Raw genomic sequence first — 18,449 nt, forward strand, 5'->3', positions numbered from 1 at the left:
TTTAAATAATAAAAAATAAACACTAGCTTTGATAACAAAATAGAGCAGTGGTTGTATTACTTGTGAGGCAGAGCATAAATTGAAATAATTTGCTTTTTTATTTTACTGGACTGGTGGTACCTGCATCTGATGGTCAGTGTCAGCAGAGGGAGAAAGCAGCAGAGGGTGCGCCTCTCACTGTCCCTGCGCTCTCCTTTCCTCCAGTGAGACTTTGGAGTATTCATTCCGCCAAAAAGTTGCAAAAAGTTCAAGATTTACTATTGGACAAATTAAACTTTTGGAACAGTATTGGTGGAATAAATACATCCCTGACCAGAGAGAGTGCTTCCACCTAATGATGAAACTCTAGTCGCTTCGCATTATTTCTGCCTCATGCACAAATTAATATTGTTCCAATGACCAGAGAACCAGCACACTACTTTAGTCCCCCCAAAAACAAACCTCAAAACCCCTACTTCCTGAGCTATGCTCTTTGCTGTATTCTTCGAGTTTCTGGACATGGTTTTAAACGTCATGAAATCTCATGTAGGCTAGTATAACATTTTGCTGTAGGTCGTGGTACACTGGCAAGACGGGAACAGTGATTTCAGCTTTCCAATTGGCCAGCACAGTAGGCACACTTGATTTAGTCACAGCTGTCCTGGTCCACCATGTAGGCAGTATGTCCCTTCAGAATGTGAACCCTGTCTACCCGGCGATCAGGGCTTTGAATCAAATGTTTGTTGATCAAGTAGGAATTCCTAGAAGATCAGTTGGTGACCACTGTTGTACAATTTACAGAAATCAATAAAAATACAAATCTGCCTAACCACATCTTGGTAATCGTCACAGCAGATTAAGTGATGAATACCAACCTCATATTTTATTCATTTTATTTAGTCCAAAACACACAAAAAAAACACTACATTTTCATTATCATAAAGATTGTTTCAAGCATCAACTTCCCTTCTCATATCCAACCATACTGTGACGAAACAATAGGAAATGGTCCAGTGAAGCAAGAGTTTAATTTTCATTTTATTAAAAAAAAAAATCCTGGCCCATTTGGATATAAAAGGGGGAGGGAAGAACAGACGTGGAGGGTGACAAGGCAAGACAGTAAGCAGGGTGGAAGTTTTCCTTAAGGGAGCGGTGCAAGGCCGGAGCCTCGTCAACTCTGGGTGACCTTAAGCTAATGAGACTAAGACATGAGAGCAACTCAAGCCAGGGCTTGCTTGTGTGTGTGTGTGACAGAGAGAAAGAGCGATGGAAAGATGTCTATCACTATGCTTCTATGATGGGGGTAGGGAGGGGCTTGATGCTTTTTTTATCAATAATAAGCATGTAAATAGCATCACCCCTTCTTTACTTTTTTGACTAGTCATTTTGCAAATCACAGCAAGAATTCCTACATGTAGGGCCCACCTCTGTAGGGCCTTGGTCCCCAGTGAGCCCCACCTTGCCTTTACTCTTCTGCTTCCAAACCACTGAGCTGCATGAACATCAAGTAAGCTTTTAATTTGTCTTTTTGTAGAGAAGGAAAACCAAACGAGAATATCCCCACATCTTCATTACTGCCAATCTAACCAGCCTGTTAAAGGCTGTTTGTATTGAGATAAATAGACTCTCGGGTGTGGTCTGAGCTGACGCGCATGGAAACTCTGAGACGGAGCCAGAGGGGGAGACTGTCTCCAGAAGGGGAAAGTAGCATGTCGCAGGTGGAATGGAATTAGGGGACGTGTTTTCTGTGAGGTGAGCTGGGATTTAAGTCTGTGTGAGTTGGAGACCTACCCTTCATGAATGAACTCCTCCAGGGCAGCACACTCTGACACCAACTGAGGCAGCTCACAGTGCAGAGCCACATAGGAGAGGATGGGCAACAAGTCATCTGCCCCACTGACAAAGAAACAGAGAAGGAGGGTTAGTTTAACAGAAAGGCAAGAAATTAGTTAAACACCAAATCAAATATTTTTTAAATAGTTGTGCTATAATAAAGTGTTTACACTCAATCACAACACAAATCACACCCTCATTACCTGTCAATACAAACATTACTATAAACTTGAAATTAGTCTATAAATTCCAGGGTTAACATAAATATTAAATTCAGGGTCAAACTTGGAGCATCATAATGCAACCAGTCATAGACGATGTTGACATAATTGAAAAGCCATTACAGGGTTGTTGATCTGAAAGTTCTGATTGAACAAGTTGAAGGGGAAAAGGGGATATTTAAAAAAGACAAAGTGAAGTAGAGTGTCACTGTACAATCTTAACGCTGTGAAATACATTTTCCATAACCAAAAATAGTTGTTTCAGCTGCCATACAAAACTGAAAGTAAAAGATACAAAAACAAAACTTAACGGGAAGCATAGAAATCTTGTACATAGAATCAATATACCGCTTCTTAGACTTACTTTCAAGTATAATAGATCTATACTCACATTTCTATTTGGTCAGGTTGCCCCAAAAGTTACATTTTGCCACTAAAATACAAATACAGTCATGGGAAACAAATAAAACATCACTAATCACCCAGAAAACCGAGTTGCATTCCTCCACAAATAAGCACCCAAAACAACACTTTAAATTGCCTAAACAGCACCAGAACATGAAATGTATTTTGAATTATGTTAGAGCAATACAGTGCATTAAAACTAAAAGCAGATATGCTTAGCTTGGTGACAGGGAAAACAGATAGTGGGTTAATGTGCAAAGTCAAACACACATACATATTCATTCATACTTTCTTGTGAACACAAGAACACAATTTGTGAGAATAATGATCACATTTAATGCATTAACATTTCTTCTGCAGTTATCAAACAGACTCCTCGGAATAGAAGAAGCCTTTCTTTAAATACTATGGGTAAACTCTTAAAGTGAAACACACTGATGAAGCAATAATAGAAATGGCTGTACGCCATTGCCATGTCCAAAAACAAATCACACACACTAAAATATATTGACCAGACCTAAATGCAAATCGTATCTAGTGTAAGACCGAAAAGGGAAGTTTCTGAACTCATATTCCATTGCATAACCAGCAGCCACTATATAATGGTGCTCCCAGAAATAAGCTACATCCGCCAGAGCTAAGAAGTGGTATCCAGCAAACCACATCCAAAGTGACTGCTCTGCACACTCCAACACAAGGAGACAAATATAGAGCATGCGTTTAGGGCAGTGTCCATAATTGGTCAGCCAAATGACCAGTCTCCCTAATAACCATTCAAAAAGCAACAAAAATTTAAAAAATTATTATATTTATTGTAACTCACATTTTCCCCTCTCCTGACTGCATGTGCTGCCATAGAAATAAAATGAATAGAAGGGGTTTCGAACCCCTAACCCTGGCAATTTGGCTGGTAAACTCACAATGACTACCTGGTCTTGTGATGGAAGAATTTCCATGGTAATGTAGAATGTTAATTCAAATCATGTTAAAGTCCCAATACAACCTTTATTATCATCAATATCAAAATAATTTCTGGGTAACTTTACCTTACTGTAATAGATTTCCATATTTAAAAAAAGATTAAATTGCTGTTAGCAAAAAATTTCCCAAACAAGAATGTTCCTAGGACTGTTTGGGAGTGGTCTGAGTGGCAAGGAGAAAACTGAAAACTAACCATTATTGTCTGAGAGGTTTGGAACTCTGTTAACCAACTTACCACAAGATAAGGTCACCATGGAAAGCCAAATCTCCCGCCGATGCAAACCTGGTGTTAAAAGGTCCTGTGTAGATTTCAACCAGCAACTATCAGGAAATACACTACACGATCAAAAGTATGTGGACACCTGCTCGTCGAACATCTCATTGCAAAATCATGGGCAGTAAAATGGAGTTGGTCCCCCCCTTCACTGCTATAACAGCCTCCACTCTTCTGGAAAGCCTTTCCACTAGATGTTGGAACTGCTGCAGGGACTTGCTTCCATTCAGCCTCAAGAGCATTAGTGAGGTTGGACACAGATGTTGAGCGATTAGGCCTGGCTCACAGTCGGTGTTCCAATTTATCCTAAAGGTGTACGATGGGGTGGAGGTCAGGGCTCTGTGCAGGCCAGTCAAGTTCTTCCACATCAATCTCAACAAACCATTTCTGTATGGACCTGGCTTGTGCACGTGGACATTGTCATGCTGAAACAGGAAAGGGCTTTCCCCAAACTGTTGCCATAAAGTTGGAAGCACAGAGTCAGCTACAGAATGTTATTGTATGCTGTAGCATTTTGATTACCCTTCACTGGAACTAAGGGGCCTATCCCAAACTACGAAAAAAAGCCACAGACCATTACTCCTCCTCCAAACTTTACAGTTGGCACTATGCATCCGGGCAGGTAGCGTTCTCCTGGCATCCGCCAAACCAAGATTCGTCCATTGGATTGCCAGATGGTGAAGCGTGATTCAGCAATCCAGTAAACGCTCTTCCACTGCTCCAGAATCCAATGGTGGCGAGCTTTACACCACTCCAGCAGACACTTGGCATTGCGCATGGTGATCTTAGGCTTGTGTGCGGTTGCTCGGCCATGGAAACTAATTTCATGAATCTCCTGACGAACAGTTCCTGTGCTGACGTTGCTTCCAGAGGCAGTTTGGAACTCTGTAGTGAATGTTGCAACTGAGGACAGACAATTCTTATGCACTTCATGCTTCAGCACTCGTCGGTCCCATTCTGTGAGCTTGTGTAACAATTTGCGGCTAAACCGTTGTTGCTCCTAGAAGTTCACATTTGACAGGTGAAAAGAGTTGACAGTTGCCACTTTGAAAGTCACTGAGCACTCAGTAAAGCAAATGTTTCTCTGTGTGCTCGATTTTATACACGTCAGCAACGGGTGTGGCTGAAATAGCAGAATCCACTCATTTGAAGGAGTGTCCACTTTTGGTGATTTAGTGCAACACTGATCAAATGTTTACACTTTTACAGTAGAAGTTTCATCAGCTTTTATGCAATATGATGCAGTACTCGGCAGCACTAGGCCTTTAACTAGCAATGGTCATCAAAATGATTAAAATGTTTGAAAAAGTATTCTAATAAACGCAATTTGGACAATGGATTAAAATATTTAACTTTTACATTTGTTAAAATCCATTAGATATTTACTGAATTATAGTATGTAAAACATTTTACTGGCACGGACAAAAACAGTTCTGGGATGCGGGAATTCAGGTATTCAATTTGCCAAATTTCTCTTGTTTTCTTAGAATGCACTCATACAACAAGTGTACAAAACATTAGGAACACCTTCCTAATATTGAGTCGTACCCCCTTTTGTCCTCAGAACAGTCTCAATTCGTCAGGGCATGGACTACAAGGCACTCCACAGGGATGCTAGGCCCATGTTGACTCCAATGCTTCCCACAGTTGTGTCAAATTGGCTGGATGTCCTTTGGGTGGTGGATCATTCTTGATACACACAGGACACTGTTTTAGAGTGAAAAACCCAGCAGCTTTGCAGTTCTTGACACAAACCGGTGCACTTGGCACCTACGATCATATCCCGTTCAAAGGCACTTAAATATTTTGTCTTGCCCATTCACCCTCTGAATGGCATACATACACAATCCATGTCTCAGTTGTCTAAAGGCTTAAAAATCCTTATTTAACCTCTTCAACCTATGGGGGCGCTGTCATTATTGGATAAAAAGACGTGCCCGTTTTAAGCACAATATTTTGTCACAAAAAGATGCTCGACTATGCATGGAATTGACAGCCTTGGAAAGACAAAACTCTGACGTTTCCAAAACTGCAAAGATAATATCTGTGAGTGCCCCAGAACTAATGCTACAGGCGAAACCAAGATGAAGTTTCATACAGGAAATGCCCCAGATTCTGAAGGCGCTGTGTTCCAATGTCTCCTTATATGGCTGTCAATGCGCCAGGAATGAGCCTGCCCTTTGTGTCGTTTCTCCAAGGTGTCTGCAGCATTGTGACGTGTTTGTAGGCATATCATTGGAAGATTGACCATAAGAGACTACATTTACCTGCTGTCCCACCCGGTGTCCTGTGTCGAAATTATTGCGTAATCTGTAGGTCCATGCGCGTTCCATTTCTTCAGAAGAGAAGGTCAACTGCCACGAAGGATTTTATCGTCGATAGATAGGATTGATTCTAAACATCGATTTGCCATGTTTGTCGATATTATGTAGTTAATTTGGAAAAAAGTTTGCGTTTTAATGACAATTTTCGTTTTTTTTCTTACCCAAACGTGATGAAGAATGAAGAAAACGGACCGATTTGTCAACACAAATATTTTTTGTAAAAACGGAACATTTGCTATCTAACTGAGAGTCTCCTCATAGAAAACATCTGAAGTTCTTCAAAGGGAAATGATTTTATTTGAATCCTTTTCTGTTTTTTGTGAAAATGTTGCCTGCTGAATGCTAACGCTAAATGCTACGCTAAATGCTACGCTAGCAATCAATACTGTTACACAAATGCTTGTTTTGCAATGGTTGAGAAGCATATTTTGAAAATCTGAGATGACAGTGTTGTTAACAAAGGGCTAAGCTTGAGAGCAAATAGATTAATTTCATTTCATTTGCGATTTTCATTAATAGTTAACGTTGCGTTATGGTAATGAGCTTGAGGCTGTAGTCACATTACCGGATCCGGGATGGCTCGACGCAAGAAGTTAAAACATCTCTTCATCTACACTAATTGAATCGGATTTAACAAGTGACATCAACAAGGGATCGTAGCATTTACCTAGTCAGTCATGGAAAGAGCAGGTGTTAAAAGTTGTGTTTACTCAGTGTATATGAATAGCTTAACAAAGGGGTGGCACTCACCTGTGTCATCCAGACTGCCTCAATTACTGTTATGTTCCATTGCATAATTCAACAAGTGTATCAATAGCAGGATAGCCTCGGTTTAAAATAAACACGCTTGGCTCTACATTACACAAACTTTACATTGTTCGCGAGATCAGACATAATATCACTAATCAGTGTTCATTTTCAGAAGTTATTCATTTTAGTGCATCTAATTTGTAAAAAATTCAACTGTATTAAATAACTTTTTAAATTACACAAATTTACACCCATCAAAATAGTTATTTCTTATGTTTTTGTGATGTAACTGTCGAGACGGTGCAGAACGCTAAAGATAATGTATTCCATTGAGCCCACAATTATCGGGGGTTTGACAGGTCATTACTAACATTTCCACAGTCGTAACATTAACGTGAAAAAGCGACAGGCACAAGCAAGACTATGAAAAAGTCACAGGAGTACAACGAAAGCAATCAATCCAGCATGATTTAAGTGACAAGTAGGGTTCTAGCGGTCACAAAATTTAAAATCAGCCGGTGACTGTCAAGCAAACAAGTGTCCGTCTCACGGTAATTGACCGTTAATTAACAAACGCATTTAGCATCTCCTGGCTTCCTACAAGCCACTGACGCAGACCTTTGGAAACCTACATTTTAAAAAGTCTAATAAATACATTATTTTACACAGGTCTAAAGAAACATGATATGAAGAAAATGTAGTCTATTTCAGAAGAACAGAAAAGCATTCACAGTTGTCCTGATCTGGTTATGCCAAATGGCTGTGGGCTACACTAGTTCATTCAGCAGACAATATTTGCTTAGAATTCCATGGCATAATTTTATAGTATGAAGAATACAATTGAACAAAGCTGAATAAAATAGAAAGGACATTTCCTCCAAACTATTTCAGTGAGTGCACACTGTGTTGAGCGGCTAACAAAGAAAAAGGTATTCCTATACGTTTAATTTAGAGTTCATGTAACTTCAGTGGTTCTACAAACGTTGGGCTGTATGTTTGGATTTTTAATACATTGTAAGGCTGCATGATGCAACTAATGAGGAATTGAAAATAACTATTTTGAAAGGCATAAGCTCTGCTTATTTTTTTTTTGCACCGGCTGTACATACCACTTCAGCAACTCAACACACAATTTGACAAGCAATTTTATGGTGGCATCCCCTTTGTGGGGCCGTAATGCACCTTCTCCCTGGCTCCCCATCACGTGATCAGGTCTTTCTCACAGGCTACAAGTGAAGAGAGACATTTGGGACGCTACTCCGCGTGTCCTTATCCAATTCCGAGGTGCAAATTGAAGATATCGGAAGAAATGTCCACATTTACTTTGTCTCCCAACAATGTGAGTAGGCCTAACGTACAGCAAAAGTACTAGCCTATGTCAATCTACTATCCCCCATAGAAAAGGTCGACCTTTGTACTATGCGAGAAATAAATATTCCAAACATAGTCTGGGACAGTTGTGGGATGCGATGGATCCCAAATGAATACAACCACTAGCCTCAAACTCTTTACACAATGTGGCTGCCACAACATAAGAACATTTAGCTTAAAATGATAAACTATTTATTCACATTATAAGCACAGCAATGCGCACATGGTAGTAGGCTGTAAGATAAAAGATACAGGCCCATGGGTTAGGCTACATGAGGTGTGCGACTGATTAAAAAAAATAAAAATTAAAAAAAAGAGCCATCGTTTCTTATGCTGGGCATCATTCACAAGTGATAGCCTAATATTGTCACCCAATTTGTTTTGATTGACAAAGGACCATTATGCACTGTATCGAAACAGGGGCAAAGGGGAAAAAAATACACGTCATCTATGCACTTAAATAGCGAGTGGAGGACACCTTTCCCCATGGTTTATTTTCATGTCAGCCAGGTAGGCTATACTCCTGTTTTAAAGAGAAGCAATGTGCTTAATATTAGCAAGGTTGAGAAATAAATATAGCAAGCCTAGCCTATAGAAAACTGATGGAAACCTATTTTTAATAGAGGCCATTACTCCGGTTCTCTCTCGCAATTGCATAGCCTCTAGACATTTTGAGCAACATGAGCACATGGGCTCTCATGAAGTGTTCAATTAGATTTTTGAATACATTTGCATTGATGTCACAGTGATTAGAAGGACAATAGCAAGTTTGGGAGGCTACCAATGACCATCAGCAGCATCAGAGCTTGGAGAAGCCTGATTACCATAACTCAACAGTCACGTGGAATTTGACTGCCTTCATGACTTCACCGCAACAGCCCTAGTGACAAGTGGATTTTGCACCCCTCAAAACAGAGATGGCTGAAAAAAAGATGGCTGAAAAAGACAGATCCTCAGATGTGGGGCAAGCTTGTTGCTACTTTAACTGATGTGGCTCAAACACATATTGATGGGTACACTTCCTACTTTTACTTCATGCTTTGCACCTATGGGAACACTTGCAATGGCCACCAGTCCATACATTATGCCATAATTGTCTTGAATGGGGATGCCATCCCATTTATTCTATTTCTACGTATGCTGCTGCCTTCTGGGGGGGGCATTGACTAGGCAACCGAAGACTCCTTTGCTACAACACCTTGCTTGTTTCAGCACGTTGATAAGAGTTCACGTTACTGCAGAAACAGACAACCGCAAGAATTCCCGGCCATCCAGTCTTCAGGTAGCGGTTTGTTCCCAAAATAAAACGTTTTTAAAATGGTTATGGCAATGTTTTTTTCATGACGGTCTTCACCCATAACTGTCGGTTACACAGTAATTGTGCCAGCACTACATGAGCTATGCCCTCAATGCTCCAAACAAACATAATAAGAGAGAACGATTTGTTTGGTTGGTTGTGGAGCCCACATCCTCAAACAGTTTTAGTTTTAGAGGTGCCTGATAAGTTCATGCAATGGGCCTATGGGTGGCTGGAGTCAAAGACTGGTGCCACCCAAGTCATAGACTGTTCTCTCTGCTACCGCGCGGTACCAATGCACCATGTCTGGAACAAACAGGACCCTGAACAGCTTCTACCCTCAAGCCATGAGACTGCTTAATAGTTCATCGATAGCTACCCGGGCTAACTCCGGACTCATCACATAAGCTGCTGCTATTGTTAATTATCTAATGCCTAGTACATATAGGTAGGTATAAAGTGACATAGCTAACTCAAATCTAACTGTTCACATACATGTGTTTAGCAAATGTTATTGCAGGTGTGGCGAAATGCTTGCAATTACCTCGTACCTCTGCACATCGACTCAGTACTGGTACCCCGTGTATACTTTACAGCTAAGTACTTTACAGCATTGTGTATTTATTCCTTGTATTATTTCTCTTCATTGTTGGGAAGAGCCCGTAAGTTAGCATTTCACTGTTAAGCCCTATTTGGATGGGATACGTTTTCCTGGGGGTGCAAAGGTCATGCAATTATGTGCACGAGCACAAATTCACCATATCTGTAATTTTGGTCCTGTCCGAATCTGACTTGGAAGGAAGGTTATCACATCCCTAAAAAACAACTGTTTTTCAGCAAACGCCAAGGTCCTCTGATACCACTTACCCCGTGCAAATTGTCATCCCTGTTTTGAGGGATATTACAGGGTTTAACAGGTGCTGCATCCCAGTTTGGGTAAGAACATAGGAACAAATTGATGTTTAAAACAAAGTGCTATGATTGTAGCCTACAGATGAATGATTTGTTTTGTCATATATCAACTTCCCCAGTGCCATACTTAATTGATAAATTGCCAAATCCATCAGGTAATTAAATCTCTGCATAGGTTACAGATCTTATTGATATGGATTATCATTTAGACTTCCGTCGAACTCAAGGCCATCAGGCCAACATTAGTCTATCCCTAGACATTTGAAATATCATCACGCACAGAGGAGCCTCCAGGCTTCCGTCATAATGGTCAATTGTGAAAAACATATTACAGGGCAGTTTGCTAAAACAAAACCCGTCTGACTCATCCACTGGAAAAAACAGACATGCTGGGATAATAATTACATAACCAACATTCTCTAGTAATACTGGTCCCGTGCAAATAGGGCTTTAGTCCAATTACAATTTTACGCAGACAGACATTTAGTGGGTGTCATTTAGGTAGCGTGTGGACTGGCTCTTAAATGTTTGATCTACCCCATCAGTTTCCTGCCTACACTAGCAAGCCTCATTAAATTATCTTCTAGTAGTAGACTACTTAATCAAGCAAACAACCCAGTAAACTTTCTCACTATATTACTCCCCCAACCTCAAATGACTTAACGTCGACACTCTGCATACCCATTACATGGTCTCTGACCTATAGCTCTCTCTGCTGCCCAGTAGAGCCACTTTCCTATCCACAGCTCCTAGGCTGGCTGGGCCCTGCCTGAGTATGTTCCAGACAAGGCGACCCACATTGAGGGTCGGCCAGGATGGGGCACTCTGCAGGGGGCAGTGAACCTTGGCCAGACCCCTGCTGTGTCTGGCCTTAGTGATCTCTGATGAAGTCTGACAAGGCGACCACTGACCGAGGCAGGAGGTCCTAAATTATATATTTGGATACTCCCCCCAAAATATCTGTACAGTAAGTCTGTATAAAAGCACAGAAGCAGAATAGGTCAGATTTCTTTTTTTTTTTAATAAACAGTGCCTTCCGAAAGTATTCATACCCCTTGACTTATTCCACATGTTGTTGTTGTTGTTGTTACAGCCTGAATTCAAAATGTATTAAATATATTTAAGGTCGACCGATTAATCGGAATGGCTGATAACTTGAAATCCCTAATTATTCATAACAATCAGTATTTTTAGGCAAGTCAGTTAAAAACACATTCTTATTTTCAATGACGGCCTAGGAACGGTGGGTTAATTGCCTTGTTCAGGGGCAGAACGACAGATTTTTACCTTCTCAGCTTGGGAATTCGTTTTTGCAACCTTCTGGTCACTTGTCCAACACTAACCACCTGCCTTGCATTGCACTTCACGAGGAGCCTGCATGGCAGGCTGACTACCGGTTACGCAAGGGCAGCAAGAAGCCAAGGTAAGTTGCTAGCTAGCATTAAACTTATCTTATTAAAAAAAACCACAATCTTAACATAATCACTAGTAATATCAACCATGTGTAGTTAATTAGTGTCCTGCTTTGCATATAATCGATGCGGTGCCTGTTAATTTATCATTGAATCACAGCCTAATTCGACAAACGGGTGATGATTTAACAAGCGTATTTGCAAAAAAAAAGCACTGTCGTTGCCCCAATGTACCTAGCCATAAACAATGCCTTCCTTTAAAGTCAATACACAAGTATATATTTTTAAACCTGCATATTTAGTTAGTATTGCCTGCTAACATGAATTTCTAATAACTAGGGCAATTGTGTTACTTCTCTTGCGTTCCGTGCAAGCAGTCAGGGTATTTTCAGCAATTTGGGCCGCCTAGCTCATTGCGAACTGTGTGAAGTCCATTTATTCCTAACAAAAGGCCGTAATTGTTTTGCCAGAATTTTACATAATTATGACATAACATTGAAGGTTGTACAATGTAACAGCAATATTTAGACTTTGGGATGCCATCCACTAGATAAAATATGGAACGGTTCCGTATTTCACTGAAAAAAATAAACGTTTTGTTTTCGAAATGATAGTTTCCGGATTCAACCATTTTAATGACCAAAGGCTCGTATTTCTGTGTGTTATTATGTTTTAATTAAGTCTAGCATTTGATAGAGCAGTCTGACTGAACAATGGTAGGCACCAGCAGGCTCGTAAGCATTCATTCAAACAGCACTTGTGTGTATGTCAGCAGCTCTTCGCAATGCTTCAAGCATTGCGCTGTTTATGACTTTAAGCCTATCAACTCCCGAGATTAGGCTGGTGTAACCGATGTGAAATGGCTAGCTAGTTAGCGGGGTGCGCGCTAATAGCGTTTCAAACGTCACTCGCTCTGAGACTTGGAGTAGTTGTTCCCGTTGCTCTGCATGGGTAACGCTGCTTCGAGGGTGGCTGTTGTCGATGTGTTCCTGGTTTGAGCCCAGGTAGGAGCGAGGAGAGGGACGGAAGCTATACTGTTTGACTGGCAATACTAAAGTGCCTATAAGAACAGCCAATAGGCAAAAGGTATATGAAATACAAATCATAGAGAAAGAAATAGTCCTATAATAACTACAACACAAAACTTCTTAACATGAGTATTCAATATTCCCAGGTAAAAGGAACCACCATATGTTCTCATGTTCTGAGCAAGGAACTGAAACGTTCTTTCTTACATAGCACATATTGCACTTTTACTTTCTTCTCCAATACTTTGTTTTTGCATTATTTAAACCAAATTGAACATGTTTCATTATTTACTTGAGGCTAAATTGATTTTATTGATGTATTATATTAAGTTAAAATAAGTGTCCATTCAGTATTGTTGCAATTGTCATTATTACAAACAAAAAAGTTTAAAAAAAGAAATCTGCCGACTAATCGGTATCGGCTTTTTTTGGTCCTCCAATAATCGGTATCGAGAAATCATAAAATCGGTCAACTTCTAAAATATATATCCCCCACACACAATAACCATAATGACAGTGAAAACATGTTTCTGGATAAGTTAACATTTATTGAAAATTAAATGCAGAAATCTAATTTACATAAGTATTCACACCACTAACACAGAACCCAAACCGGTTGAGCGCGTGTTCCATCGTGCATAAATTAATTTGGTCCCCCCACACCAAACGTGATCACGACAAGCAGGTTAAAATATCAAAAACTCTGAACCAATTATATTAATTTGGGGACAGGTCGAAAAGCATGAAATATTTATGGCATTTTAGCTAACTAGCTTGCACTTGCTAGCTAATTTGTCTTTTTTAGCTAGCTTGCCGTTGCTAGCTACTTATAGTCGCAATATAAAGTCAAGAGATGAAAAGGCCTGGAAGGAAGAGAGTTCACTAGAAACGATTCAGTTGACCGTTTTATGTGTGGATTAATTGGCGGAGGACCTTGTGCATTTCAGGTAAAAATAACAACAATGTTTATATCCCAGGACAAATTAGCTATCAACAGCAAGCTAGATAAATAGGACAAATTTGCTAGCAAGTACAAGCTAACTAGCTAAATTGACAAACGTTTAATGCTTTTTGACCCGTTTCTCAAATTAATATAATTGTTTCAGATTTTGTTTTGATATTTTAACCCACGTGTCGCGTTTGGTGTGAGGGGGACAAAATACATTTATGCACGATTGCACAGGACAGCGGAGTCAATCACCACCTTCCGGAGACACCTGAAACCCCACCTCTTTAAGGAATACCTAGGATAGGATAAGTAATCCTTCTCACCCCCCCCCCCCTAAAAGATTTAGATGCACTATTGTAAAGTGGCTGTTCCACTGGATGTCATAAGGTGAATGCACCAATTTGTAAGTCGCTCTGGATAAGAACGTTTGCTAAATGACTTAAATGTAATGTAAATGCACACAGCCGGTTTGGGTTCCGCGTTGCCGCCACAGACCTATTGTCTCTTTCAGTCACCCATGTGGGTATAACCAATGAGGAGATGGCACATGGGTACCTGCTTCTATAAACCAATGAGGAGATGGGAGAGGCAGGACTTGCAGCTCGATCTGCGTCAGAAATAAAACTGACTTCTATTATAGCCCTTGGCAACGCAGATGCTCGTTGGCAGGCATGCGCGAGCAGTGTGGGTGCAATAATTGAATAATATAGATTCCTAAATGTATTTTGTCGTCAGCCTGCGAGTCAATACTTTGTTGAAGCACCTTGGGCAGAGATTACAACTATGAGTCTTTCTGGGCAAGTCTCTAAGAGCTTTCCACATATGGATTATGCAACATTGGCCCATTATTCTTTTCAACATCCCTCAAGCTCAGTCAAATTGGTTGTTGATCATTGCTAGACAACCATTTTCAGGTCTTGCCATAGAGTTAAGTATATTTAAGTCAAAACTGTAACTAGGCCACTCAAGAACATTCAATGTCATCTTGATAAGCAACTACAGCATAGATTTGATGTTGTGTTTTAGGTTATTGTCCTGCTGAAAAGGGAATTTGTCTCCCAGTTTCTGGTGGAAAGCAGACAACCAGGTTTTCCTCCAGGATTTTGCTTAGCTCCATTCAGTTTTTTTTTAATCCTGAAAAACTCCCTAGTCCTTAACACTTACAAGTGTTAAGGACATAACACGATCCAGTCATCACTGTGCTTGAAAATATAGAGAGTGGTACTCAGTAATGTGTTTTTGGATGTCATAAGGTGAATGCACCAATTTGTAAGTCGCTCTGGATAAGTGCGTCTGCTAAATGACTTAAATGTAAATGTAAATGTTTTTGCCCCAAACATTGCCACATTTTGTTGCAGTTTTACTTTAATGCCTTATAGCAAAAGGGATGCATGTTTTGGAATATTTGTATTCTCTACAGGCTTCCTTCTTTTCACTGTCAATTAGGTTAGTATTGTGGAGTAACTACAATGTTGTTGATCCATCCTCAGTTCTCCTATCACAGCCGTTAAACTAACTGTTTTAAAGTCACCTTTGGCCTATGGTGAAATCACTGAGCGGCTTCCTTCCTCTCCAGCAAATGAGTTAGGAAGGATACCTGTATCTTTGTAGTGCCTGGGTGTATTGATACACCATCCAAAGTGTAATTAATAACACCATGCTCAAAGGGACATTCAATGTCTCCCTTCCTTTTTTTTTTTTTTTTAACCAATAGGTGCCCTTTGTGAGGCATTGGAAAACCTCCCAGGTTTTGTGGTAGAATATGTGTGGTGTAAAGTGATGTAGTTATTTAAAAAAATATATGTTAATTTGTAAAAACATCTCTACTTTGACATTATGGGATGTTTATTGTGTGTAGGCCAGTGACAAAAAAAATCTCAAATTAGTCCATTTTGAATTCAGATGGAAACAAAAGGTGGAAAAAGTCCAGGTGTGAATCCTTTCTGAAGGCACTGTAAATAACACTGTTTGCACTGTGTGTGAGAGATTTGAGGGGAAACGAGCATGGTCCAGCATGTGAGCATTTTCATATCCATAAAAGCAATGTTGTAGTATTACACTCACATGGTTGCAGTTTTGGATTCTGCCTCATGAAGGCAGGAGTAGTCCTCAGCACAAGCACAGATCAGACGCAACGTTCGAACTGCAACAGAACAGGACGCAAAACAAAAGGTGACTAACACATACAGTTGAAGTCGGAAGTTCACATACACTTAGGTTGGAGTCATTAAAACTCGTTTTTCAACCACTCCACACATTTCTTGATAACGAAAAATAGTTTTGGCAAGTCGGTTATGACATCTACTTTGTGCATGACAAGTAATTTGTCCAACAATTGTTTAGACAGATTATTTAACTTATTTCACTCCAGAAAATGTCATGGCTTGAGAAGCTTCTGTTAGGCTAATTGACATCATTTGAGTCAATTGGAGGTGTACCTGTGGATGTATTTCAAGGCCTACGTTCAAACTCCGTGCCTCCTTGCTTGACATCATGGGAAAATCAAAAGAAATCAGCCAAGACCTCAGAAAAAAAAAATTGTAGACCTCTACAAGTCTGGTTCATCCTTGGGAGCAATTTCCAAATGCCTGAAGGTACCACGTTCATCTATACAAACAATAATATGCAAGCATAAACACCATGGGACCACGCAGCCGTCATACCGCTCAGGAAGGAGACGCGTTCTGTCTCCTAGAGATGAACGAACTTTGGTGAGAAAAGTGCAAATCAATCCCAGAATAACAGCAAAGGACCTATAAGTATCTATATCCACAGTAAAACGAGTCCTATATCATCATAACCTGAAAGGCCACTCAGCAAGGAAGAAGCCACTGCTCCAAAACCTCCATAAAAAAGCCAGACTACGGTTTGCAAATGCACATGGGGACAAAGATCGGACTTTTTGGAGAAATGTCCTCTGGTCTGAAGAAGAAAAAAATACAACGGTTTGGCCATAATGACCATTGTTATGTTTGGAGGAAAAAGGGGGATGCTTGCAAGCCAAAGAACACCATCCCAACTGTGAAGCACGGGAGTGGCACCATCATGTTGTGGGGGTGCTTTTCTGCAGGAGGGACAGGTGCACTTCACAAAATAGATGGCATCATGAGGATGGAAAATTATGTGGATATATTGAAGCAACATCTCAAGACATCAGTCAGGAAGTTAAAGTTGGTCGCAAATGGGTCTTCCAAATGGACAATGACCCCAAGCATACTTCCAAAGTTGTGGCAAAATGGCTTAAGGACAACAAAGTCAAGGTATTGGAGTGACCATCACAAATCCCTGATCTCAATCCCATAGAAAATTTGTGGGCAGAACTGAAAGTGTGCGAGCAAGGAGGCCTTAAAACCTGACTCAGTTGCGCCAGCTCTGTCAGGAGGAATGGGCCAAAATTCACCCAACTTATTGTGGGAAGCTACCAGAAACATTTCACCCAAGCTAAACAATTTAAAGGCAATGCTACCAAATACACTCAATTAGTATGTAAACTTCTGACAAAACTTTTTACAAGGGTTAAATGTCAGGAATTGTGAATAAACTGAGTTTAAATGTATTTGGCTAAGCTTCCAACTGTAGGCATAAGGAAATCATCAATAACATCACACAAACAAGTCAAAACAGATTCCAGTCTGTCTGAAATAAAAGAACATTGTGTATGGGATGTTATTGTAGCAAAGAAACATGGGTTTTCCCCCCAATTAAATGCTTCTGCGGTATGAGCAATGTAAAGAACACTTCCCACACTATCATTGTCCAGTGAGGGTCTTGAGGGTCTCACTCACCAATGCACTCCAGCTTTCTCTGGGGACAGCAATCTCTGCACAGCAAGCGAAGCTCTTGCACTGCCGAGTCGTAGGGGTAGGAACCATGCAGCATGACAGGGTCCTGGGGGTACAGTTTCGATGGGACACCAACATCACCAGGTGAGGCATCCCGATACAGCCTCATACTGGACTCAAAGGACAGTTCCCTCTCTCTGTGGACCTTCCTTCATAGTCCAGGACACAAAGAAATAAGAGGTAACAATGCCAAATCAACAAGTAGTGTGACATGACTGACACCAGCTTCACACTGAACTGCCTTTCTAAATGGACAGATTGAATACGTCAAGGAACGGTTGAATCACAGGTCTGTTAATCATCTCACTACACTGATACGCATAATCAACCATGCAGCAGGCTAATAGGAGAAGAGGGAACCGTTTCTAGTTGTAGCATACTGACGCCATCTATTGACCACTGCCTGACATCCAACTCCTTTTGCAAACAAGAAGCTTTTACTAGGGATGTGCACGGTTGGTTATTCGAATATAATAATATATGCCATTTAGCAGACGCTTTTATCCAAAGCGACTTACAGTCATGTGTGCATACATTCTACGTATGGGTGGTCCCGGGGATCGAACCCACTACCCTGGCGTTACAAGCGCCATGCTCTACCAACTGAGCTACAGAAGGACCATATCCGAACCGACGTTAGTATTCAAATTCTTGTGTTATTTTTATAGCCCTATTTTAACACTGAAAATGCTTTTTCTCAACGTATATAACAAATCCATGTGACATTGTTACATATAGGATATACCATGACATTTAAAATTATTAATTTAATAAAACAAACTTTTCAATGTAGGTTTTATGACGTGCACCCCATAAAAAAGACCGCTGGCCAACTGGTAACCTTCACATGTGTATCTTGTTGTTTATGTTA

The 18,449-nt window shown here is 40.4% G+C and overlaps 1 protein-coding gene across 4 annotated transcripts in view; it reads right to left on the reverse strand.

The window, feature by feature from the left end:
* The window catches only part of LOC118401324 (VPS9 domain-containing protein 1-like), a 33,586-nt gene that overhangs the window by 7,978 nt on the left and 7,159 nt on the right, over positions 1 to 18,449 (reverse strand). For all 4 annotated transcript variants that reach the window (XM_035798734.2, XM_035798733.2, XM_035798732.2 and 1 more), the window contains exons 12-14: positions 17,522 to 17,727; positions 15,801 to 15,879; positions 1,771 to 1,875 (exon numbers count right to left, since the gene is read on the reverse strand). In XM_035798734.2, the coding sequence (XP_035654627.1) occupies positions 1,771 to 1,875; positions 15,801 to 15,879; positions 17,522 to 17,727 (390 nt within the window). The remainder of the gene's footprint in view (positions 1 to 1,770; positions 1,876 to 15,800; positions 15,880 to 17,521; positions 17,728 to 18,449) is intronic.

Source organism: Oncorhynchus keta, chromosome 22 (assembly GCF_023373465.1).
Source record: "Oncorhynchus keta strain PuntledgeMale-10-30-2019 chromosome 22, Oket_V2, whole genome shotgun sequence".
NCBI classification, from domain to species: Eukaryota; Metazoa; Chordata; class Actinopteri; order Salmoniformes; family Salmonidae; genus Oncorhynchus; species Oncorhynchus keta.